This window comes from Labeo rohita, chromosome 4 (assembly GCF_022985175.1).
Source record: "Labeo rohita strain BAU-BD-2019 chromosome 4, IGBB_LRoh.1.0, whole genome shotgun sequence".
In the NCBI taxonomy this organism is placed as follows: domain Eukaryota; kingdom Metazoa; phylum Chordata; class Actinopteri; order Cypriniformes; family Cyprinidae; genus Labeo; species Labeo rohita.
Window position 1 is genome coordinate 27,753,511 of NC_066872.1, and position 27,104 is coordinate 27,780,614.

Sequence of the window (27,104 nt, forward strand, 5' to 3'; positions counted from 1 at the left end):
CTGGATGAGCTGTATCCGGGTCGCAGGCTGCGGACATGGGAATGCCAACAGCCATCCAGCAGCAGCTCCACCAGGGTTATTGTTTCAGAAAGCTGGGTTCTCGTGGCCTAAGGCGAGCTGCAGTGGTGGTTTTCTCATGAAAAACAAACATTACTTGGCCCAAAGGCATTTCTTTTTTTTTTCGTCTGTTTTTCTGTCTGTATTTTTCTTCTTTTTTGTAACTCTGGCATTTTTATTGCACATTAATTCTTTCTTAAAGCTTTAGGCATCTTATTATCAAGGTGGGACATTATAGCAAGCAAAGGATGACCAGTACTACTATGGCAATTACACTACTATGGGAGTCTGAGTAAATTACCTAGCAACGTTCTCCAGCCTGACCTCATGACGAAAATGTACCTGTAGGACACATTGATTTACTCCAGAAGGCCTTTATTAACCCCCCCGGAACCATGTGGAGTACTTTTTATGATGGATGAATGAACTTTATTGGACTTTATTGGACTTCATTATAAAGCTTGAAATAGGCTTCCGCTAACTGTTGTACTCGTTCACGAGAGTGGCGTTCCAGTGGATGATGTAGGGCGTAACGTAAGCTTCAGTGAGAATATGCTAGTCTCTTGAGAATCAAGTTTTATTTACAACCAAGAACAAAAAAACAAACAAATCTTCTCTTGGCTTATATCCGACATTTTTCTTTGCAAATCCTCATTTTGTACTTCTAATTTGCTACGTGGATATTTTTCTTACACAAATGCATAGATTCACTTCAGAAGTCCTTTATTGACCCCCAGAGCCATGTGGAGCACTTTTTATGATGGATGGATGGACTTTATTGGGCTTCCAAATCTCAACAGCCATTCACTGCTGTTATAAAGCATGGAAGAGCCAAGACATTTTTTTTAATATAACTCTGATTGTATTCGTCTGAAAGAAGAAGGTCTTATGCACCTAGAATAGCTTAAGGGTGAGTAAATCATGGGGAAATTTTCATTTTTGGGTAAGTGATCCTTTTAATAGTATCACAAATAACCAAAACATTTTGGTTACACTTTATTTTAAGGTGTCCTTGTTAGTGTTATTATACATTTAAAGGAGAAGGCCACTTCCAGAACAACAATTCACAAATAATTTACTCACCCCCTTGTCATCCAAGATGTTCATTTCTTTCTGTCTTCAGTCGTGATGAAATTATGGTTTTTCAGGAAAGCATTTTAGGATTTTTCTCCATATAATGGACTTCACTGGTGCCCTGATTTTGAACTTCTAAAATGTAGTTGAAATGCAGCTTCAGAGGGCTCTAAATGATCCCAGCCAAGGAAGAAGGGTCTTACCTAGCGAAATGATCTGTCATTTTTTTCGGAGAATAAAAATTTGTATACTTTAAGCACAAAGGCTTGTGTAGCACAGGCTCTGGGATGCGCGTCCACGACGCTACACGTTATTGAATCTTGTCGAAAGGTCACACGGAACGTAGGCGGAACTACAGACCCAGTGTTTGCAAAGCGAACGCGCAAAGACTAAGAAAGTGCAAGTAAGTCAAATGCTGTTTAAAAACAAAAAGGTACAATGATGTTGGATGATTCTGAAGTTGTAGGAGAAAATAAGATGGAGTTTTTTGACATACTCAACCTTTTTGAGCCGGAGTAAACAGACGATGAACATAGACGTGATTCGTAGTAGTGATGGGAAGTTCAGATCATTTTACTGTCTCAGACCTTTGAGTCTCGTTCAGCAAAATGAACAAATCTTTTTTCGAGTCAAAATCGGGGCACCAATGAAGTCCATTATATGGAGAAAAATCCTGAAATGCTTTCCTTAAAAACCATAATTTCTTTACGACTGAGAAGAGAAAGACATGAACATCTTGGGTGACAGAGGCGAGTACATTATTTGTAAATTGTTGTTCTGGAAGTGGAGTTCTCCTTTAAGTACTAAGTAATTTTAATTAACAGTATGTACTTACAGTAGGGTTAGGTTTTGACTCTTATTAGTATAGTAAGTACATGTGTAACAAGGTCAACATTTCTTATCCTGTATTGTTTCAGGAATCCGTCGCTTATTTCTAATTAATATTTATGAGAGAAGGCACTTCCATGTCATAACATCACAAACAGTCCATTGAAGCTCAACCTTGCTATTTTAAAACTTGTGCTGGTGTCACAGAAAGGTTAAGGGTCTCAGTAATGCTGATGAGATAGTACAGCTGCTTTGCTAATTTACAGAGTAAGTATGTGTGTGTGTGTGTGTGTGTGTGTGTGTGTCAGCAAGTCTGATGGGTTTATGAGGAAATCTCTTCAGTCCACTCTAATAGGCCACTGCCAGGCTGTAGATAGAGATCAGCATTCCACTCCCTTATTTATATGCAAATGAGGATTGACGTCACCAGCCAGCTGCCTTTGTGAATGTTCTTGTGTGATTTTAAAAAATGATAAATGTGTGAGAGTGCTTGTATTAAAAGGTAAAGTTATGATGAACGCATCCGTAGTTTTTGTTGGTGTGCTTTGGTTGTAATTGTTAGGCCTTCTTGTTGTCTGTACTGTGTTCTTTTATGCTGCGGGAGAGCAGTGCTGTGGAATGCATTAATCACTGACGTCTAATTCTTTCTCTCCCTCTCTCTGTCTCTCTCTAAAGCAATGTGCTCCAACCTGACCCGGGCTGTTTAGGCTATTTGACTGCCTGTAGCGAGTGAGGGTTTGTGTGGAAAGTGTGGCCCTGCTCTGCCGGTGTTAAATGCAAACACAGTCACATGTAGAGAGGAATATTGCGACATTCTTTGATCTCGGTACATCTTTTTCTGTGATCCAAGCCAAACAAAAGGCTTTGTTCATATTGAATTACACCCTAATCAAGATAGGCGTTTCACTCTTTACACACATGCACTTGCGGAAATTGCAGCTGAATTACACAGACTTTTTTGGTCATTTTAAATAGGGATTCTAATGATTAATCAGTGCTTAATTGTTGTTAATAATTTAAGTGCTTAAGCTTTTTGTTTGACTAGTCAGTTAAAGAAGTATCGGCTCACATGTTCATATTATACAATCACACAAGCTGTGGTGACAGAAGCACCCTTAATATTTTTGGTTTTGCATATTCAGGTGTTAGAGCATTTCTTTAGAATTAACAGTTGCATTGACTGTAGACACAGTGCTAGTGTGGTAAATGGCAAGCACTGCAATTATTCCTTCAGTCTCCCTGTATCATCACAACTGATGATCATGTCGAGAATATGCAGGTACGCTGACCTTTCTGTGTGAATTTGTGTACAGTAAGTACATATTAAATTCATTAAAAATGACAGTACAGACATTTATGTACGAAATGTTTATATCAAATACATGGTTTTCTTTTGAACTTTTGAACTTTCTCATCAGTGAATTCTGAAAAATGCATTACAGTTTCATCAAAAATGTAGGCGGCACAAAGGTTTTCAACATTGATAATACAAAATGTTTCTCGAGCATCAAACCAGCATATTAGAATGATTTCTGAAAGATCATGTGACACTGAAGACTGGAGTAATGATACTGAAAATTTAGCTTGGCCGTCTAAGGAATATGTTACATTTTAAAATATATTAAAATAAAACAATACATTTCACACAAATCCTTTTTTTTTTTTTTTTTTTTTTTTTTTTTTTTGAGCAAATAAATGCATCTTTGGTAAACAGTCATTTTAAATTGTAAGTACATTCAGAGTAAAAATACATTTTATTTAACAGTTTGGTTTTATATTTTTATGTACATGTTATAATTAAAGTTAAAATAATTCATTTAGAGTATGTTTAGTAAAATACAGTAGGCTGAATTTATTAAAAGAAAATACGGATACTTGCTTTTTCCGAAATATATTTAAATTATTGTTAACAGTATGTAACCTCCATATGTGTTTTGTTGTATTTTAAATTTGCTGATAAATTTGAGCCATTACTTATTTTAAAAGAACATTTTCTTTAAACAAAAATAGGATTATGCACCACATATGTCCAAAAGAGTAGAGGCATCCACTATAAACGTATTTATGGACATTTTAATTATAATACAGACTACAAAGTAGAAAACACTCTGTTTTCCTGTCCGTTTGTCACTTATCTTTCAAACACACATTTTTCGCCTTTAGTTGGACAAAACCCTTATGCTCAAGTGCTTATTAAAGTCATTGTTTTCTGTGCTGTCCGTGGAAGAACAACACAAAGACACTTCAATTTCTCTTTTTTGTTTGTCTTTTATAGACCGTTCTCAGTAGCCTTTGTATTCTGCTGAAAGAATTTAATGAGTTTTGATGAAAGTTAATATATATTTGATTGACACTCGGAATTGCATGCTCTGAATGTTGTCAGTGAATTCCTTTAGCGCTTGTTTCTGCTGATATGTGTTTGTTAGTGAAGCATTTTCAATTATTTATGCCCTTGTAAAAAGAAAGACACATTTGCTGTTTTGAACGACTGGTTTGACATGTACTTGTTCCAAAGGGTGAGCTGCAATAATGGATTTTTCCCCTGAATGTATATTACATAGATTGAAAAGTCAATTAGGTTATGATTGAACAGTTTCTGTTCAAACAGCAAAATATAACTAAATTTTGACATTCTGAAGACATTGTGCGTGGTGCTTGCATGTGCAAAACTAAATGTGTGCTGCCAAGGTGTTCAGAGTTGTTTCTATTTAAAATTTGTTCGCTTGAAATATCGAGAAGTGGCTTGTTGCCAAAGAAATTTACTTGGGGCCTATGATTTCCACAGATGAAATTCAGAATTCAGTCATAAAAATGGAATTTACTTCAATTAAAACTCAATACAGACTAGTGTCTGTAAATATTAAGCCGCAAAAATACAGTTTAAATTTGAATCGTGCATGTTCTGTGCGTCTCTGTGTGAACGAATGGCGCAGATGTGTGGTTTCGCTTTACTACACACATACTAAAGCGCGTGTGACGCTAGCAGTGTTTTCAGCCTCTGACACCTCAATATACGAGTACATGAACACAATCTCTAGAACTGCTCTGATAGTCATTTCATGAGTTTTTTTACTGGTTCTTTTGAGAAAACTATCATCATATCATATGCAAACAGAAACTTAAAGTTCTTCACAGCAACCTGTCAAAATAAAAGTTTGGTTTAACTTGAAGAAATTGTGATAGAAATATATGTTTACCAAAAAAAAAGTAAATACACAGCACAGTAATGCTGAAAATAGTAGTAATAAATATTTTATAATATATAATAATATTTTTTTTTTCAATCAAATCAAATCAATTAATTAGGCATGCTTCAATTATTAAAAAAAAAGTAAGGCCAAAAACATTTGACATTTTTGTTAAACTTTTAACAAATTGCCGTTAAATTGTGTAAGTTTGATGATTTTGTTTAATTAGACATGCTTTTTGATTCATATATTTTTATTTAAGCATTAAAATAGAGTCTAGAAAAACTGAATCAAGAAAAATTAAAATAGGGATTTAGAAAAACATTAAACTGAATTTGGTAAAAAATAAAACCAATTTAATTTATCAGTTGAGAACATGACACACTAAGTTCAGTTACCTAGTATTTCATATTTGGTAGTTTTGGTAGCTTCTTGGCTAAGTGAAAGTTTTAATTTATCCAAAGTTTTAATGTTCTGTTTAAAGAATTAATTTTGGTGCATCAATAGTTGCTAAGTGGTGAGTTACTCATTCAAACCAAAAACTCCAATCCACAAATCTGTATGACTCCTCAAACCCTGAGATGTGTTTTTTCCCCCCGTTTCGTCATCTGCCAGGTGAAAATGGTTAGTAAGACCAATTGTTTAAAGTAATGGCACACCTTTCCTCAACATACTAAATTATTTGATTTGTCATTCGTATTTATAGCACAAATTAGTGAGACATGTTGAAAGCTTAAGCTGAATTAGTATTAAGCTAGAATTGTTCAAATTCCTAACCCAAGAATGAGCGTTAGCAAAAATCTTTTTGAAATAACATTGTTCTAAAATTCACAGTGAACGAAAGGTCAAAGTGACTACCTCAGACACGACCAAATACTCTTGTGGTCATCTTGCATTTTTTTGCTTTGTTTACTGCAGCGAGTAAGAGGATGGTGTAATTCAGTAATTGTTTCAGTTTGTGTAGGTTTGTTTACTGCTTTTTTTGAGGACATGTTTGACCTGAGGCTACAAGTGGCCATTTAATTGCGCAAAACAGTTTTTGAAAGTTTTTTTTTTTTTTCTGTTGGTGGATGAAAAATAAGGATCACACAATAACACAGAATTGCAGTCATGCAGAATCAATTTGAAGGCTTATATTCTGCTCATAGATTTGCTTTGCTCCTTTCTCTGCTTTGGAGAAAAATAAATTTGTTTCAGCTTCTTTCTTTGAAAAATCATTCAATCTAATGTCCATTCTTATAGACGAAAAGAAAGAAGCTTTATCAAAAAGACAAATAGAACAACGAATCTAGGCGGTACAGAGAACGTCGTTTGTTGTTGTCTCTTGTGTTTAGACCGCGCTGGCGGTGCCAGATTGAAGCGTTTTAGAAATCTCCACTGGCATAATTAAAAGAAATTCACCATTGTGCACATCAAGGGTTTTTCATGCCTCACTGACGCACCTCATGTTGGAATATTGTCTCTTTGATACGCGTCCAAACATATGCTCAGAGAGTCGCATCGCTCTCCCAGCAGAAGTCGAGCTGCCAAACCAGTGAAAGAAAGTTACGCAATATTCATAAACGTTTGTGACGGCGACAGCCTTGCTGCGAGGTCACGGTCTCCTCACTTCACCCCGCACTGTTTACCCATCATCCTCCTCTTCTGCAGACGCCCCACTCGATGGGTGGTGACTCACAGATTGTTTTTTCAGAGCCGTATCACGGTTGACAGCTTACTTATGTTTCACAAGACAACCCACACCTGTTTTTAAAAGCATTTCTCAGGAATGAACAGTTTAATACTTAGTTTTTCATAACAAGATATGAAATGTTTTGGATTTGGAGTGTCTAATGTTGAACTTTGAAGACGCTGTACAAGTTGAAACAGGATTTGGACGTCTGATGGCACTCGTCAGCCTGCAAGTGACTGATGATTTCAATATCACTGAAATGATTTGGGATTCAGTTATTAATTATGCATATTTATGCACCTCGTTCTGACAATTTAGATGTCTGCGCATGTACGCAAACCTCACAGGGTGAGCGAAGGGACCGTTTAAAGCTTTGATCTGGGAGCTATGCGTTTCATGTGCTTTAAAGCGTCACTGCAAGGGGATTCTGCCGTTCTGAATTCTCTCGCTGTAAGCAAATAGGTTTAAAGCCATCAAATAGCTTTTAATATCTGCAGAGTAATGTGAATTTAATTAGGCACTGTTATTCTCTAACAAGCTGAAGAGATTAACCAGTTTCAAACAGCTTTTTACGTCGGTTTCCCTTTTAAACACTAATCAGTTTCTTAGCTACCTGCTCGTCTGCCGCCAGTATCGAATCCTGTCTTACACATTTATTTAGGTAATGAAGAAAGGCTGCATGGTGTAAATCAAAGCACTCTCTGCCTCTTGATTTGCCACTTATCATTTCATCTCTTTGAGGTTGTTATATGGTGCGCCTGTGGATTGAAGGAGCGCTTTCTTTCGCCTCATTACGTGTCTCAGTGGGGCTACCGTGTAGGGTCAGCTGAGGACTCAGCTGACTTGGTCGCTGAGTTTTGTGATTGTTTTGATTTACAACTAAACTATTATACCAAGCCCATTTATACACAAGTAACAAGCACTGGAGTACTAGTAGACAGACAACCAGTTCACAGCCGGTTCAAAGATTAAAATCACAGGGCCTCATTCATGAAAACATGTGTAAATATATGAATAAATTCAGAGTAATTGTGCTTAAAGTGCATTATGACATTTTAAAGTGCCACTATTATGTATTTTTGAAAATTACCTTTCATGCAGTATGAAACACAGCGAATGAAACCATCCTGCAAAGTTTTAAATCTGAAACTGCACTTATTGTCTTTTAAAAGAAAGAGTCGACTCTAAATCATTGGAAAGAGTCATTTTTAAGACCAATCCCAAGAGTAACCAGGGTTCCCATGGGTCCTTGAAATCCTTGAAAGTTTTTGAAAATAAACATACATGCATAGAGGTCCTTGAAAGTGCTAGAATTGATTTTTTGCAAGAAGTTTTATTTCCCTCCGGGCCGCTAATGTGTAATTTCACCAACATTTCGTGGTCTATGCATACCACCTTGTTTGATTTACAATAGTTAGGGTGACCACACGTCCTCTTTTCCCCCGGACATGAGAAGCAATTCCTCCAGCATGATTTGTCAGTCATCTCTCCTTATTGTCTTGACCCACGATCAGTTAAATCTGATTCCTGCGGCTTGTGTTGGATGTAGGGTTGCCAAATCCACTTTTTTTTGCACGGAAATTGGCTGATTTTGAACTGCAGGTTTAAAAGCTAAAGGTTAATTTTCTCTCGTAGGTTAAATGTTTGAAATATTGCACAAATTACATTTGACTGAAATGCTTGTATTGAAACATTTTGCATTCTACATGTGATAAAACTGTGCGAGATATTAAGTTTTGTGATGGCCACTGGTAGAAAGCCTTTTAGTTGTGTTTATGATCAGTCTGCACGAGGATAAGATATACATTTTAGGTATGGAAATGAAATATTTTGAGTTTTGATGTGGGATATGGTCATTGCACTTTGGGGGCTTTTTAATCAAAGAATGGCTTGCCAGAGATCAAAAAGACCATCACTTGGCCAGGTGCAGAGCCGAAATATTCTTAAGTTTTATGCAAAACAAAAATACAGCAAATAGAATATCAGATCTCTGTCACATGACCAAAATAAGTGCAAAAAAAGAAGCTTTTTGCATAGTTGTATTTGACACATGAAAACTGTTACAATGTATCTTACAAGGTAACACAATGTAACCTTGCTCTCACTTGAAATGTGTCCACACATTAAGTCCTTGAATTTGAGGATCCTTGAAAGGTCCTTGAATTTGAAGTTAACCAAGGTATGGGAACCCTGATTAACATATCGCCCCCCTACTCCCTCAAACACTGTAGCGGATTCTTGTAGATAGCATCATGTTGAGAAGACGCTGTGCTTTGCACTTTTAGGGTAAATCCATTATGTCGAAAAACTCCCATGTCATTTTGTCCTCCAACTTCAAAATCATCCTACATCCTGTACTCTGTAGCATGCAAAATACATATTTAGTTGTGTGTGTTGTGTTCACTCTGCTCATGAGATCAGGTAGGAATATAAAAGTGCAGTATTAAGTAGGTGTACATTTCTTCTGTACCAACATTTTGAAAAATTGAACATGTTCATGAATTCATGAACGTCAGAACAGCTTTACAAACGATTTACAGAAAAATTCATTCTTCTCCTATTTCATGAATGAGGCCCACAATTCGCATCTGTTTTTATGTTTTCTGCTAAACGTTGTGTTTTGACCTCAGGTTAAACATCTTTTTCTGATTGATGTGTTTCTGTTTTACCCATGTGAAGGTTTCATAATATCTACACAGATACATACTTATGTTGTGCAATGTCTGTAGCGTACAGTCGTTTTCTTAACAGTATTTCCCCCGTGTCCACACTTAAGATTGATTTGAGTGTTAGCAGGACAGTGGGGCAAAGGTACAGCTTTCCCTACTCAACATCTACAGAGGGACTTGTCCACTTTATCGACTAGCTTTTGGCAGGGATGCGTCTAATGCAGGAAAAGCATGTCAGATTGTTGAAATGAATTACAATTTGTCATCTTCAGTTTTCAAAATCTTTAGTTAGTCACCCTACTGAGAGCTAGCTTCATGAATGTTTCATTGAACTGAGAAAGTAGGACACATCCACAATGAACGAAAAACCTAAAATAACCTCTTTGCTTTTTGTTGTCAGTAGGTGTTCGGGTATTACTGCAGAATGTTTTTTGCTTGGTGGTTCTGACTCTGCCTGGAAATCCAAAACCCTTTGATTATCATCTTTCCGTCACATTACAGCAATTTCTTGTAGGAGTCAGCAAAGATAATTTGTTTCCCAGAGATAAATTGTCTGGATATTGTGTTCCTGTGAGGTCCAAGGGTGGTTTTTGCTGTTTTTCTCATTTCTGCAATTCAGCTTTGAGCTCCGTGAGAGGTCAATGACGTTTCATAGCCGTATAGACTGTTTCGGAGCAACTTGCCAGCGGTTCTGCAATAACAGGCCTCAAAACCCCAGAACACAAATGCTCACATTGGCGTTCCCCCAGGCCCACCACCATGGTCTGATGTCTGCAGCGCTACTGTGTTCTCGTAGACAGAGCGGTCGTAGACTACGCAGTTTGGCTGTTCTCCTTAGCCTACCGTCGTCCCTGCAAGTGGTTGACTCACCACAAGATGCAATCTCTCCAGCAAACTATCATTTCTCGTGGCTGGGAGAGGAAACATTAAATATTTTTGTAGCGTCTGCTGCTCCTCTTTCCCAACCGGTCCGCAACAAGCACATAAAGAGCTAAAGCAAACCCTCAGAATGGGAAGCTCTCAGTGTTGGTGATGTTACATGGTTCCCGAAGGAGCTTTATGTCACCATGCTGCCCTTGGGCCTGTAATCCATCAAATTCCAAAGTGGGACTGAGTTTTGCTCTGTTCTCCTTTCGTTAGCTAGCTTGAAGGAATTTGAGGCTTTGGGTCGCTTCTTAAGTAAATAAACATATCTTTGAGCTTAAGAAGCTAATCTGGCCTTTGAGTTTAAAACCTCTTTGTTTTCTCATCTCTGTATGTTCCTGGATTCTCAGCTTCTGTTATTCTTCAGGTTCTGGAAGTACAGAGGAAATGAAAGGAGAAATGGTGAGCTGGATGTGCAAGAGGGCTTTGTTATTGTATGGATTGTCAATCACAGTGACAGGGTCTCAACAATGGCAGTACTGTGCACAGACAGACTTTTGAACTTTGTCCAACACACATGACCACATGCACGGCATCTAAAAAGTGCAATCAGTAGGTTTTCTCAAAGAAATAAATGGTACTTTTGAAAAATACGTTAACAACAGTAGAGCTCTACGATGATATCTCGTTATTTTCTGGGATAATTAGACAAATATTTTGCTGGGTGGCTAGTTCTCAGCAGTGAAGGAAATTAATGAGAATAATGTTTTTAAAATATTATAATATAAAAAAAATAAACAGATACTTTGAATATGAGACTAGAATCCCATGTAAATGGCAGCAACTCACTTTCTAGTTAAAACAATTCATTCAAAGCAACTGATTCATTCAGAAACAAATCAAATCACTGTTTTTATGAGTGAGTCACTGAATCATTCATTAAACCGATTTGCACAAAACACTGATCGATTCAGTAATGAAATGAAAAGAATCATGCTGATTGCACACTTTTGTGATATTACGTGACTATATACACACAACAAGCACTCACATCATTTTGTGCCCTATATCTTGACATTTGGGAGCATTTTAATAGACAGTCCCTCCAGGATTTTTTTTTTTTCTTTCATGGTTTTTGGAATCAAAATGACTGATTTTATCAAATTTTATTTTATTTGTGAAACATGTGCAGTGTTGATTTTTTTTTTTTTTTTTTTTTTAATATATATATATATATATATATATATATATATATATATATATATATATATATATATAAACTAAATAGCACATTTCCTAGGAATATTTAGGCACTTTTTATTTTTGCTGTTGCCATTGTTGTTGTTGCTGCTTCATTATTGTTAACAACACTGTAGTAGACCTAAATTAATACATGGATCCAATAGTAACACACGTCCCAAGCAGTTTTTTTTTCCTCCAAATGGTTTGTTCACATAACCAATTGTGTTTGAATACTTGCCAAGATGGCTAGAAATCTGCAGTCAGTCTGATTGACTAAAGTGAGTGCTGTATTGTGATATACTGCACTTTTAACTCCATACGTTCCATATGAACTCTTTGCAAATGAAAAATAATGCAGTCATCAACAATAAACAGCCCATAAATGAAAGCTGCCTAATGATACCGAGTAAAATGTTGATACAGGAAGAGGCACTGATGGAAGTGATCTACTGCATCTTTGATTTGATTGTATTACTGAATATGATCCTAATGTAGTATTTAATAAAAACACGATCGATTGATTGATGCTAGAGTAAAACACATATTCATACAACAAAATATTCTGGGGACCTTGAAATTTTAGTGAAAATGATCAAAAATGCTGAATGACTGGCAGTTTTTTTCAAAACTGCTAGCGGGGAAAGAGTTAACTAATTTTACTATCAAGCACGTTATACTTTTTTATTTTTTCATTCAGCGTTGTTTCTTAATCACGTGTTAATAACTGAAACCTGTGCGGACATAAGCTACACAACCTGATATAAAAGAAATCTCTGTCGATTTTACAATTATCGCCATACCACCCAGCCATATAAAACAGTAATTAACTTTGAAATAACTTGCTTAATTTTCCTCATGTGCAGTGGTCGTCTATTTCAGACATTGTTAACTGCTTGCGTTTGATTCCACAGACAGGTCCATATATCGCAGATGTTTGCAGTAGAATTTCTTTTGGATTACTAAACAACCTGGCAAATGGAAATTGGCTCCTTGGTGCATGGAAATTGTTCCAATGACCCTGATTAAACAAAAATGAGGTTTCTGTTTATTGGTTCATTCTGAATAATTTTTCTTGCAAATCAGAAATGTAATCACTCTCTGTCTTTTGGATCAGAAACATAAAAGGGACTTGAAATAAATAAAAGTTTAATTGTATGTTTTTGATCTTAAGAAAAAAACCCGAACATTGGAAATCGTTTATCCTGGGGTTTCAAGTTACATAACAAAATTCGATTGCAGCCTTCTGCTGTACTGGAGTAATGAAACGCTCCGTACTGGAATAGATTAACGTCGTACTTCAGAGCAGGATGTCTCAGTTTGTTGCCACAGGAATGTGTCTGCTGCTTTAACACCTTGTCTGCCCAGCTTCAAGGTGGTTTATCCTCTGAAATGGTTTTTGAATTGTACAGTCCTCCCGGGAAGGGTAACAGAAGAGGCCAGTTCCAATTATTGGTGCCTCAAAATTCATCCACTTCAACTCTCACGGCAATTTTTTTTCATATCTACATAGAAATTGTCAAATATCCCATGAATCATTTGTAAGCATGACTGAGTGTTGTATCTGTACAGCATTTTTTAGTGTCAGATTTGAGTTCGGTAGTGGCAAAATGGGCATTGTAAGGCTGAAAGCCGAACGCTCTAACCCAGCATTACGGTTGCTCGCAGTGCGAGGTATCAATTCATTCTCACGCAGTAACAGACCGCAGCATCGCAGGGTTTCTGTGACTCTTTTGATAGCTCTATGAAACCCGAATAGTCCCAGCGCTGAGCTTTTCTGAATACACTCGCGTTCCACAGCCAAGAAACCAGGCACCAGAGGCCAAGAAACCTGCGAGCGCTTTCACAAAGGAGCCGGGCCTGAATGTGATTGGGTCCAGGAATGGATGGCTCTTTCGGTGAGATAAACCCAATCAAAGAAAGCGTGAACAGATGGTTTGCTTTTCCTTAAGCATCGTAAGGTTTTACTGGCTTGGGTGTCCTTGCCAAGACATCTCTACCTTATTGTTGGGCCTTTGTCATCGGGAGCCACTACTGCCACAATGACCTACTGTTCGGCTTGATGGGTTGGGATTTTCTCTGGATTTCGGGAGAGCGGTGAAGCCAAGACCAAGAACACAACAAGCAACTCGGCAGGCTAAATGAGACACGCTTGTGTTTGCCGTCAGTGTTATTGTGTAGCTTGATGTGCATTTACAGGGTGGGTCAGGTTGACATTAGATCCCATTTAGGAAGTGTCTGAAAACTTGCTGCCTTGCTGGGCAATCAGTCAGTGACTGAATAGGCGGTGTTTTATGTATAAAGGTACCTGCTAAGGAGGTTTTAGACAGGCTTCTAAGAGACTATGACCTAAAACAAATATACATTTAATCATTTAGCAGATGCCTTTTATCCAAAGTGGCCTAAAAATGAGGATAATAGAAGCAATCAAAACAACAAAGAGCAAGAATATATGTGTCCCTGGACCACAAAACCAGTAGCACAGGTATATTTGTAGCAATAGTCAAAAATACGTTGTATAGGTCAAAATGATCTATTTTTCTTTTACATTAAAAGTCATTAGGATATTGGGTAAAGATCATATTCCATGAAGATATTTTGTAAATTGATTACCATAAAAATATCAAAACTTAATTTTTGATTAGTAAAATGCATTGCCTAAGAACTTCATTTAGACACATTTAAAGGTGATTTTCTCAATGTTTAATTTTTTTTCAAGTAGATGGATCTCTGCCAAATATTGTCCTATACTAACAAACCGTACATCAATGGAAAGCTTATTTATTCAGCTTTTAGATATGTATATATCTCAAGTTCTCAAAATGATCAAAAAAGTGACCTTTATGGCTGGTTTTGTGGTCCAGAGTCACATATGTGTTGTGACCCAGTTAGTCTTAATGCATATATGATAAAAAGAATAAAAATAAGAAAAAAGATTGATAGAGCTAGTCATAGAGGGTCTATTTATTTATTTATTTTTAAAAGAAATAATTTGACCTTTAGGCACTACTGTTCAAATGTTTAATTATTAAAATAAATAAATAAAAATGTTAACAAAATTAATATATTGTTATTATATTATGTAATAAAATATATGTATTTTATGCATATTAATGTATGCGTCCAGTGCGACATTAAATATGCATCAAATGTGTATGCATCAAATGTGATTACATTTGGGGTAATACAAAAGGTTTTTATTGCAAATTAATGCTGTTCTTATGAATTTACTTTTCATCAAATAATCGTAATAATAATAAAAATAATAATTTAAAAAATATATATACATATAAAATATGGCTTTGCCATCACAGGAATTTATGTAAATATTCATATAGTAAAGAAGACAGTTTATAGTAGAATAATATTTTACAAAATTACTGTTGGTCTTGGTGAGGACGTTTAAAAAAAGTTTTAAGAAATCATGCTAATTCTATAGTTGTGAAGTGTATTTCTTGCTGGGGTCACAAAAAATCTCTTTATAATATATGGATTTATAAAAATATATAAATAAATTTACGTCTTCCACTTATTTTTGCAACCGCAATGCAGAAATATGCCATAAAATAAAAAATGTTGAAGAATCCCTACATATCCTTACTAATTTGTGTCAGGGTCAGTCCAAAAAATAAGTTAAACGTATAAAAAAATGTAAATAAGGATTAGGATTATTGAACACTCATGTATGTGTTCAAGGTGCATAGAAATATTATTTGGTTGCACCACAGGACATTTTTAAGGTCTTTAACAAATACTAATAAATAAATCTTTAATTGAAAATTGTATCGAAATTGTATTACAATTTTGTTAAGTAAGTGGTTAACTCTTCCAGCTCTCAGTAGCCCTTTAAATCATAGTGTTACATGTTCACCCATCCATTTGCTATGTTCACTCCCACTTACCAGGTCACAGCTGGACCATGATTCAGCAGTTCTCTAAACCTGCTGAGTGTCAGGCTCATTAGACTCAAAAAAGAACAAACCAAGTGAAGGAATAGGAAAAGATTTCCAAAAAAGGGAGGGGAGGGAAAATAAGTGAAAGAATGTAGAGGACAAGAGGGGGGGTTGATGACTCACTGCTAGTGTGCACTCTGCCCTCTCGCCTCAGCGCGGTCTGCTCTCTGAGCATGACTGAAGTGTGTGCTTATGGGGGAAGAACATGCTGCTGCGCTCAGTGTGAAGCAGAACTACTGGCAGCTACTGAAACCAGAAGAGCAAGCCTGTTCAGAAATGAAGAACCACAAATGAAGAGCTTGAAACCAAAACACAGTGACAAAGAAGCATTTGCCATCTAAGTGGTTAAAAGAAGATAATAAATCATGGTGATGGACCAAACAGCAGTTGTGCTTCCTGCTGTTAACGTAAACCCTACACAGCTTATCCACGATTAGCGTTCATTTGTTCATATTGTACACTGTTAAATCCTATTTGTGGATGATTACAATATTGTTGGAATGATTTCAGAACAATTTTTTTCAGTTTTCAGATGAATAAAACACTGACAGCCAATCAGAATCCATACTCTGGTGAACATATGTCAAAGACTGACACCAAAAAGAAAAAATTGTTGAAAAATGTTGTTATTTTACTTTTCTTTGTGCACAAAAAGTGTTCACGTAGCTTCTTAACATTACGGTTGAAACACTGCTGTCACATGAACTATTTTATTGATGTCCTTACTACCTTTCTGGGCCTTGAACATGGTAGTTGCATTGTTGTCCATGCAGGGTCAAAAATCTAAAAATCATTTAATTTGTGTTCCGAAGATGAAAAAAGGTCTTAGGGTGTGTAATTAATGACAGATTTTCTTTTTTTGAGTAAACTACCGTTAATTGTAACATTTTGCTTATTGCTGAATTAGATGCCCATAAACTACAAAAAAAAGTCCCAGGTTTTGAGGGGGGTGTCTCATACTGCTTTAAGTCACATATTTGGAAGTCTGAACGCTGTTAACGCCACTATTCTGTTTGTAGTGACTGAACACTCACCTCCCTAGTCAAATATAGGCGAGAATAAACAGTGAAGTCAGTAATGGAAAGCAGTCTCGGTGTGTTTACTCCCGCATCGGGAGAACTTGTGTCTGGATAAACGTTGAGAGATAACCAGCCTCATCTGGGCAGTAGCGCCTTCAAGGGTTATTTAACACCAAATGCTCTCTTTTAGTCCTCGAGGAGGAACGAGGAACCGGCTGATTAAGAATGAACTCTGCTTGACTATAACACTTAAGCCTATAAAATGGTGCTTTAGGGAATTTGAAATGATATGTGACGCTGGACCACAAAAGTACTACAGGTATATTTGTAGCAATAGCCAACAATACATTGCATGGGTCAGAATTATCAATTTTTCTTTTACGCCAAAAATAATTCGGATATTAATTAAAGATCATGTTCCATAAAGATATTTTGTACATTTCCTACCGTAAACATATCAAAACTTAATTTTTGATTAGTAATATGCATTGTTAAGAACTTTTGGACAGTTTTCAAGATTTGTTTTGCGCTCTCAGATTCCAGATTTTCAAATAGTTGTATCTCGGCCAAAATGTGTCCATTTAAATCCTGTCCTAACAAACCATACATAAATGTAAAGCTTATTTATTCAGCTTTGAGCTGATGTATAAATCTCAGTTTCCAAAAATTGACCCTTATGACTGGTTTTGTGGTCCAGGGTCACATATTTATGGCTTCCTGTGGTCATGAAGACCCCTACTTAATATTAACAAGCAATTGGGCTGTGTTTGTTCAAGCAGCTGTTTATCCTTTATTGTAAACTAATGCGATATATAGTTGTAAACGCTTTGTCACAGCAGTTCTTGGCCACTCTAAATGGTTTTTAGGTCACTATGGAATATTCTGCTACTTGTCTCAAGTTCACTTCAGAGCCCTGGTTGTTTGTTCATCCATATAATGCGCATCTTCTACGTGACAAATATAGCAAAACATCAAGCAGCCATTATGCGTGAGGAATTGGAGGCATGTAATTAGCCAATTCTCCATATGACTGGAAAATTACAGAGTGGAGCTTGTGATCAGCAAATTTCATGCATTCATAATATTTTGCACTATTTTTATTGGGTGCCGCAAAGCGGTTTTCTGACTGTCAGTCGTCTCTGTAGCGGCACAAAGAATATACGAGGTCAATATGAAAGACCAGAATTGAAGTCATAATTGACTTAATTTCATGTCGTTCCAAATCTGTATGGCTTACTTTCTTCTGAGGAACATAAATGTGACCCTGGGCCACAAAACCAGTCTTAAGTAGCACGGGTGTATTTGTAACAATAGTCAACAATACATGGTATGGGTCAAAATTACCGATTTTTCTTTTATGCCAAAAATCATTAGTATATTAAGTAAAGATCATGTTCCATGAACATATTTTGTACATTTCCTACCATAATTATATCAAAACTTAATTATTGATTAGTAATATGCATTGCTAAGAACTTCATTTGGACAACTTTAAAAGCATATTTAGATTTATTTGCACCCTCAGATTTCAGAATTTTAAATAGTTGTATCTCGGCCAAATATTTTCTTATCCTTACACTCCACACATCAATGAAAGCTTATTTATTCAGCTTTCAGATGATGTATAAATCTCAGTTTCAAAAAATTGACCCTTGTATGTAGCAGAAGTTGCATTTTTACATAATGAAAGTGGATGGGGACCATTGGCTTTCATTTTGTGCGAAAGAGAAGCTTGAACATTCAAAACATATTCCTGTAGTAAGATCATTTTTGGATGAACTAAGCCTTTTAAAAAGTAAACTAAATTATGTTAAAAAATAATTTTGTGTGAGTCACACCATGCTCTGAATCAGATGATAGGATGTTTGACATGCTAGATGTTTTTCATTTAAAAACTAGAGTCATAGTGACAAAATCAAATGACTTATTCTCTGTTTTTGATTGACTTCAGTAGAAGTTAGCTTGCCACAGCCATGCAAATGTTTGCAGCTAGAGAGTCTTGAAATTCAATTCAGGCTTTCAAATAATTGCATCAGTCTGTGGATGGCTGTTGAATAAAATGTTTACTCTTTGACCAACCAAACGGCCAGCAGAGAGAATTGTAACCTAGAGATAATGATTTTGGTTTGTTTACGCAGCCAGTATCTCCTCAATGAACACTCCATTTACAAGACCAATAATAACAATACATTGTTAATGAAATAAATCACCAGTACTTTGATAGCAAATACATTTGTGTATATCAACTGCTCTGTCAGAGCTTTCTGTAGTCTGTAAGTTCACCTGTTATATGTTTTTACTATTAAACAGATTGCAAATTGTATATTTTGGAAGGATCAGTAACTATTTTAATACTATTTTTTTTTTATTCAATAACTACTTTTTGGTGAAATTCATGGTTTAATGTAGCCTATGTAGATCTAACGTACTGGGACTGTATGAAATGAATGTGTGATTTAATGACATATAGTAAAAGTAGAGGCGGCTGGACTGAGCTGAAGTAGGAAATAACTTTACAGGCTGCAAATCTGGACACAATTCCCTCAGACACAAGATTTATAGACCAACCAGGAAAGGCCTCAGTGATTTGCTGGAAGTATGTTGTTTCAGAAAGAAGGCTACCATTTTAGGAGAGACGGTGCAAAGCTGTGAATGCTTTCTAAGCTCTCACAAACATTCCTTCAAAACCGCATAATACACCCTGCGGACCGTCGTGGTTACACTAAGAGCAACTCTCTTGGAACGCTCGAAAACAGCTCGCCGGCTCTCTCAGACCTGGCACGGACCGAGCGGCGGATTAAGTCTGGTGTCCTGACTTTGTCCTCCTCCAGTTGTTTTTATTATTTTTATGTCTGACTGATGGAGTCAATCCCGCCGTGTCTGTTATCAAATGTGGGTCTGGGTTTTGCGTGCTTGAATCGCTGTTGGGGATGTGTAGATTGACAGTGCTTACTCTTTCTGAGAGCATACTGTGGTTTGGCCACACACAAGTCATGAGGTGAAGGTTTGCTTTTGCGGTGACTTGTTTAAACTAAATGTCTTTTCAGAAACTGATGGAGAACGAGGACTAACCAAACTACCTCTAATAGAGATGATTCACTCTGAGAACCTTAAAGAAAACAGCCAGTGTGATTCTGACTTGCATTATTTCAAAGAAGACAAAAGACTTGTTAGATTTTGTGTGTGTGTGTGTGTGTGTTCACACCGCACTTTTTGACTTTTTGTCAATTTCTATTTAAATGGTTCATAAATCATACATTATTTGTCCAACTGAACTGAATTCAAAAATATACGTGTGAAGTGTTTGTGTATGATTTGTTGGTATCACTTTATAATAACTTCCATTAATAAATCATTAACATACATTATATAATGCTTAACAATGCCCTTCAGCCATGACTTATTCACAATACAGCATGGCCTCTTGTACCTTATTGCTTATATAATTCTTAATGGATCAGTAGTTTTTAAAAATTATGCAATGATTAAAAGCGTATTTGTTACTATAATTTTCAATGCTAACAAATGTCATTAAACTTCAGTTCATACATTACCAAATGCTCTTTTTCAATTTACAAATGTTGTGTAAAAATTTGCTTCACTTCACAAACTCTTTTTTTCATTTCACAAACTCTCATGTTAACACGTTATTCATTAACTCATAACCACTGTCTGTAAAGGAAAGGTCATGTATGTGACCCTGAACCACAAAACCAGTCTTAAGTCGCTGGGGTATATTTGTAGCAATAGTCAAAAATACATTGTATGGGTCAAAATTATTGACTTTTCTTTTATGGCAAAAATCATTAGGATTTTAAAGAAGAAGTCCACATCCAAAATAAAGATTCACATATAATGTACTCACCCTATTGTCATTCAACATTTCTTTGTTTCTTCAGTCGTAAAGAAATTGTTTTTTTCAGCATTTTTCTCCATATAATGGACTGGTATGGTGCCCCGATTTTGAACTTCCAAAATGCAGTTTAAAATGCGGCTTAAAACGATCCCAGATGCGGTTGTAAACGATCCAGAAAGAAGGGTCTTATCTAGTGAAACGACTGGTTATTTTCATAAAAATAATACAATTTATATTGCCCTCCCTGAACTCTGTGTATTCTGGCTCAAGACAGTTAGGGTATGTCGAAAAACTCAGATCGTATTTTCTCCCTCAACTTCAAAAATCATTTCAAAATCATCCTACATCACTGCAGAAGTACTGACATAGTCTTTGCAAAGTGAACACGCAAAGAAGATCAAACACCCTTAACAAAAAAGGTAAAACAGTGATATAGGACGATTTTGAAGATGAGGGAGAACATGAGATGGGAGTTTTTTTCGACATACCCTAACTGTCATGAACCAGAACAAAAACAGTCCAGGCAGAGTAAGACAAGACGAGCATTGACATTAAAAAGAATATAAATTGTATTATTTTTATGAAAATAACTGATCGTTACACTAGATCAGACCCCTTTTTTGGCTGGGATCGTTTACAACCACATTTGGGATTGTTTGAAGCCGCATTTAAACTCCATTTTGGAAGTTCAAAATCGGGGCACCATATCAGTCCATTATATGGAGAAAAATGCTGAAATGTTTTCCTCAAAAAAACGTAATTTCTTTACGACTTAAGAAAGACAGACTTGAACATCTTGGATATCAAAACCTAATTTTTTAAAGTAATAGGCATTTCTAAGAACTTCTTTTGGAAAACTTTAAAAGTGATTTTCTCAATATTTCAATTTTTTTGGATTTTTGCACCCTCAGATTCCAGATTTTCAAATAATTGTATCTCAGCCAAATATTGTCCTATCCTAATAAACCATACATCAATAGATGTACATCAATAAAGCTTATTTAAAGCTTTCAGGTGATGTATAAATCTCAACTGAAAAAATGACCCTTATAACTGGTTTTGTGGTCACATATTTGGTCTTTGTTTGTTGTGTAGACTTCAGCTATTTACATATCTTAACAAATCATTTATTCACGTTTTTGCAGTACTAATCTAAAGTGGAAACTATTCATCATTTGTAAATGTTTATGAAAGTTTACTAATGATTAGTACCTTTATGAGCAGTCATCTTGATGACAAAATGTGTCCCAAATAACCTGAATTCACCCTATTTTTACATCCTAACTAATCATTTATTAATCATTCGTTCATGTTTTTCAGTACTCAATCTAAATGTGAGACTATTCATAATTTGTCAATTTATAAATGTTTACTAATCATTTATAACATGTTCACTGGACTTTTAGCTGCTGTAACAGCATTTGTACAAAGGGTGGTTAGTTAAGTTTAGCTAAATGCTTGCAGAAGACATGACAAACATTGTAATTTGGGTGTGTTTTCATGCCTCAACACTTATATTAGTTTAGTATTGTGTAGGGAATTCCTTTATTCATGCATGAACAGGAGAAGAAAAATCAATTTTTCAAGACAATACTTGCTTATTTATTAAAACAATGTGATGTAAATAGATTGAACTATGTTCCCATAAAGTAATCAAATTTTTAAGCATTATAAAATGTTTGTTAATGATTTATTAAGGCTATTTTAAAGTGTTACACAACAACACAATCTTTATTATTGGATGATCCGCACTTAAAATAACAACTGATTTAAGGATTTTTCAGTAAGATTCCTATAATAACGATTTACAACAAAAGAAAGAGAGCTTGGGTAATAACCAAGCAAATATTTAATCAAGGGAATTAATTAAGGGAAAACCTGCATTTATACACAAACTAACTGGCAGGTGCAACTTTTTAGACTCCATTGACCTTTATTTCAACTCTCACAGAATTTCACACGCAGAATAGTGGGATGTCATATGCAGCGAAGGATACATCTGTGCTGCCTTCAAAACCAATCTGATGAAGGTATCTCGGTAGACAGGATGTGACACGATCATTGAATTCAGATATGCATTGTTGCCTTTCTACCTCCGTTCGTATGCTCCCCGCGGTGGCAGCATTTTTCAGTTTTCGGAAGCAGCCTGAATTAATATGTTAAAGTCTCACAGTCTAAAGTCCCCAGTCTAAATCTCCACACTCCTTCTACAATCTCGGTTTTGAAATGAAGAAAAAATTACTTTGGGGAAGAGAAAACAATGACATATTTTTGTGTGTATAAAGGTAAAAATATGGAGAGCTGAGTTTACCATGACCTCTTGGCTGTCAGAAAATGGTTTATGATTAAATTTAATAACCAGAAAACGCCTTCCTCCGATTCTGCCAGCTGGTATGTGTGTGCGTGTACAAAATTTTGAGTACTCAAGGTGGCTAAGCCATAAATATGTGTTCACCAGGTGAGGTTAATCTCTTGTCCAGTGCAGGATGGAGATAGGCAAGGCTGGCATCATAAATCTCATTCAAATACTTGCATTTGCAGATGGATCTGCCTCAGTAGGCAGCATTTTAAGGCATTGTAAGCATGCTTCTGATGTCAAACCTATAGTAAAAGTTTGTAGCTTTTTGTTAGAAATTAATACTTTTATTTAGCCATTTTAACTATTTTTAGTCAAAATGAAGCAGTCAGTTTAGGTAGTTCATAATGAGGCAGCTCACGCTGAAACAGCCATAGCAGCTATAAAGGAAGTGCCAAAATCATGTCACATATCTATTAATGTGGAAGGATATATTAATACTCAGAAGCGTGTTTGACACATCAACCAAAAGTGTCTCCACAGCCCTCCAAATTTGATTCTAATGTGTGTGCTTATGAAATAAAATGGCTTTTAGCTGTGCCTGGAATAATCTTGGGATTCTAGGTTAAGTCATTAAGTCACTCCAGGAGACTGTGGGTTTGTGATGATTAAAGGACAGTTGACTGCATCACGCACACACTCGCGCGCACACTTTTCACCTTTCGTGGGTGTAATACATCATCCTAATGAACCTGCGTAGCCGGGGCATGCAGTACTTGATTAATCCACAGTCATTAAATCCAGTCTGCCGAGGACATCAGGAGGGAAGAGCATCCAGAGCCCTTCAGCTCAACTCTTCATTAATCTACTGCATAACTGGCCTCAATACAACACCAGTCAAAACACACACTACACATTACACTTTGTTCCCAACCTTTTAGTGTTAAACGTTTTAGGGAGAAACGGAACATTCATATGTAAAACAATTAGAATTAATTATGAGTGGATGAAATAATACAGAAGATGCAGAAGAGTAGAGTTAGAAAAATAGTTCTGTTCTGGATGCTGGATAAAATACACAAGATGAGTCACTGTTTTTAATTAGTTTTCCTCGAAGAGAAATATGTATATTTTCTAAAGGTTAATCATATGTATGATTTCAAAATTAGATTTCAATTTAAGAAAGTAACATTTTAATAAAAATGTTGTTGTTATAAAAATGATGATAGTAATTGCATTATTTATTTTTATTCTTAAAGATTTTATAAAGAAGTATAAAACTGAAAGATTTAATAAAAAAAGAAAGTAAAGCACATTCTCTTCCATGTTTATCTCTCATTATTGAGACATTAGGAATGTACAGTTAAGACGGTGGGATAGGCTGCAGTTTTGTGTCAGTAATGTTGTGCATTCCCTCTTCCAGGAAAGGGGTATTAACGTGATAGATTGTGGATACCTTTTTTTTTTCCATTGGCCAGACACAAAATTTCCACCGCACATGCATTCCTTAAAAAACAGAGGATGAGCACGGATTTTTATATTTATTGTTTTCTTTTTAAATGAAGCTCCTCTTCCTTATGGCAAACAAACAAGGAGGTTAAAGGTGTGATCGTATAACCTGTTTACTCAAATAAAAACATTTTATGTTGAGTTTAATGAGTTTTTCATTTGCGTCATTAACAAGAAGGGGAAGGAATTTGCAGCCTTTCTTTTCTCTCTTTCTCCAGACTCTCTTTACTGAAGCCACAGATCCTCATTGTCCCTGTTTAATCTTATACAGCGATCTTCATATCTTTACAAACTTTTAATGTTTTAATTTTGATATTCTGATGCAATATATTTGTTACTTCATTTTAAATTACATATGTTTTATTGTTTTAATTTTTGTATTGATCTTTTCAATTGATCATTGATCTCTTTCTGACTTTTAGAATAAAAAAGGTCATTATTTGCAAATATGTAAATGGACTTTTTGCAATCATCAGGCACATTATTATTGTTTCTCCATGAGAAAAGAATGCACACTGCTGGTCAAAAGTTTTGGACCAGTAGGATTTTTTTAAAAGAAGTTTCTCATGCTTATCAAGGCTGCATTTATTTAATCAAAAATCCAGAAAAACTGTAATATTGTGAAATGTTATTCTAATGCAATATTCTAATGTTTTCTTTGTGCATATGTTTCAAAATGTAATTTATTCCTGTAATGCAAAGCTGAATTTTCACCATCTTTACTCCAGTCTTCAGTATCACATGATCCTTCAGAAATCATTCTGACATGCTGATTTATTATCAACGTTGAAAACAGTTGTGCTGCAAAATATTTTGTTGGAACCTGTGGTACTTGTTTTCAGGATTCTTTAATAAATAAAAAGTTAAAAAGAACAGCATTTGTTTATAATAGAAATCTTTTGCAACAAGATAAACTACCATTTAACATTAAATTTATTCTTTTTTTTGTTTGTTTGTTTTTTTTAAAGAAATTAGTACTCTTATTTACCAAGGATCTATTAAATTGATAAAAAGTGATAGCAAAGACTTATATTGTTAAAAAAGATTTCTATTTAAAAAAAAAAAATGTTTTATTCATCAAAGAATCCTGAAGAAACAAGGTTCTTGTTAAGCACATATTAAGCAGCACAACTGTTTCCAATATTGATAATAAAAGTAATGATTCAGCATATCAGAATGCTTTCTGAAGGATCATGTGACACTGAAAACTGGAGTAATGATGCTGAAAATTCCGCTTTGCATCAGAGAAATGAATTACATTTTAGAATATATTATAATACAAAACCATTATTATAAACCATAATGATATTTCACAATATTATAGTTTTTTCTGTATTTTTCAAGTAAATGCAGCCTTGATGAGCATAAGAGAATTCTTTAAAAACATTAATCATCTTATTGATCCCAAACTTTTGAACGGCAGTGTACATGAGTGTCTTTCCGCACCTTCGAAGTGATAATAAACTAGCATTAAAAAGCTTCAAGCTAGACACTAAACTGATTATCCTTACATGTGTTCAGAGTTAATAGGTCTGTTTGCTTTTTACCGTTTTTAAAAGGTCACTTAGTGCGAGCGTGTCTCTCTCTGTATGTTTGTACACTAATGGCTTCCTTTGAAAATGTCTTTACTGTTGTGACAATAATTTGCCCTCAAGTTTATAAGCTGTCTTAATTGACATAAATGATTGTCATTAGGCAGGGGAATGTCTCATTTTGGCTGACGGGCAGCGGAGTGCAGAAGTGACCTCTTTTAAGGGTGCAGCGGGGGCTGATGAAGTGTGTTTACTGATCCCTGGGGAGGGGCAAAGTGTGTGCGTGTTTAAGTCATAGTTCGCACATTCATCTGTGTATGCCGATGCCTATGAGAGGGTTTAGAGTTTGGCCCGTCCCCAGGAAGTGTTGATAAAACCGGCTGGCCGGAAAGCTTGTGTAAATTATTACATTCCAGTTTATCCTTGTAAGGCTATTTTTACCGTCCCAGCCCTGTTCAGGACTCCACCTTCACTCTCTCCTTTCAGAACAGGAAAGACTGGTTTACGTGCAGCCAGAAAACCAGTTTCTCTGTCACTTTTGTCACATTGGGCGGTGGGCGTCGTCATGCATAATTAGCTCAAACTGTTAGTAATCTCCAAATTTTCATGTTTTTTGGATCATGTTTAAGGCTGTCTGTTTTTAGATAAAAAATGTAAAATGTTCTGTTCCCAGTGGGCACTGGGACATTCCACTTCCCAAAAATCCCCTAGAATCATACCACAGAGGCTGTTTGGTAACACACTTCCTGTGTCTGTTTATGTATATGTGTGTGTGCGTGTGTGTGTGTGTACAGAACACAATTAGACTCTCTCGTCATGTGAAAATAATCCACAAATCCCAAACAATCTGAACAAACTAAACTGACCGAGCTTGAAATTTCTCTGCAGAGCTTGGATGAGCTTGATGACGATGATGGAGAAGAGAAGGAGAGGAAGATGGAAGAAAGTGTTACGCAGCAAAACACGGTTCAGAACGAGGCGATGACCTCTGACCCTGGAGCGGCCTACTTGATACAGGTAAGAGTATGTGTGTTTTAGTAATGTCAGTGGATAATCCGGCCTCTAGAGGGTGTAGAGTGCAGTCACCGTTCTGCCTTACAGAGGCAGTGTTGACCAAAGAAACAATCACAATCAAGTGACAAACAGAAAGCTGGGCGTTTATGCTGCATCAAGCCACAGTACAAAAAAGCAAGATAAGAACTTGTGACACTAGACATGATGGGGTTTTGTCTTTTATTTAACTTGTGATATCACCCGTCTAGACAGGAAATGTGACACAGGATCACATCAGCATTATCTTTTTGACTTGGATTTTTAAAGTAGAACTTCAGGGGTGAGCGAAGGCCAC

General features: G+C 35.9%; 1 protein-coding gene across 1 annotated transcript in view; it reads left to right on the forward strand.

Moving 5' to 3' along the window:
• The window catches only part of pawr (PRKC, apoptosis, WT1, regulator), a 70,584-nt gene that overhangs the window by 20,036 nt on the left and 23,444 nt on the right, over positions 1-27,104 (forward strand). The window contains exon 3 of the mRNA XM_051107566.1: positions 26,645-26,773. Within this exon, the coding sequence (XP_050963523.1) occupies positions 26,645-26,773 (129 nt within the window). The remainder of the gene's footprint in view (positions 1-26,644; positions 26,774-27,104) is intronic.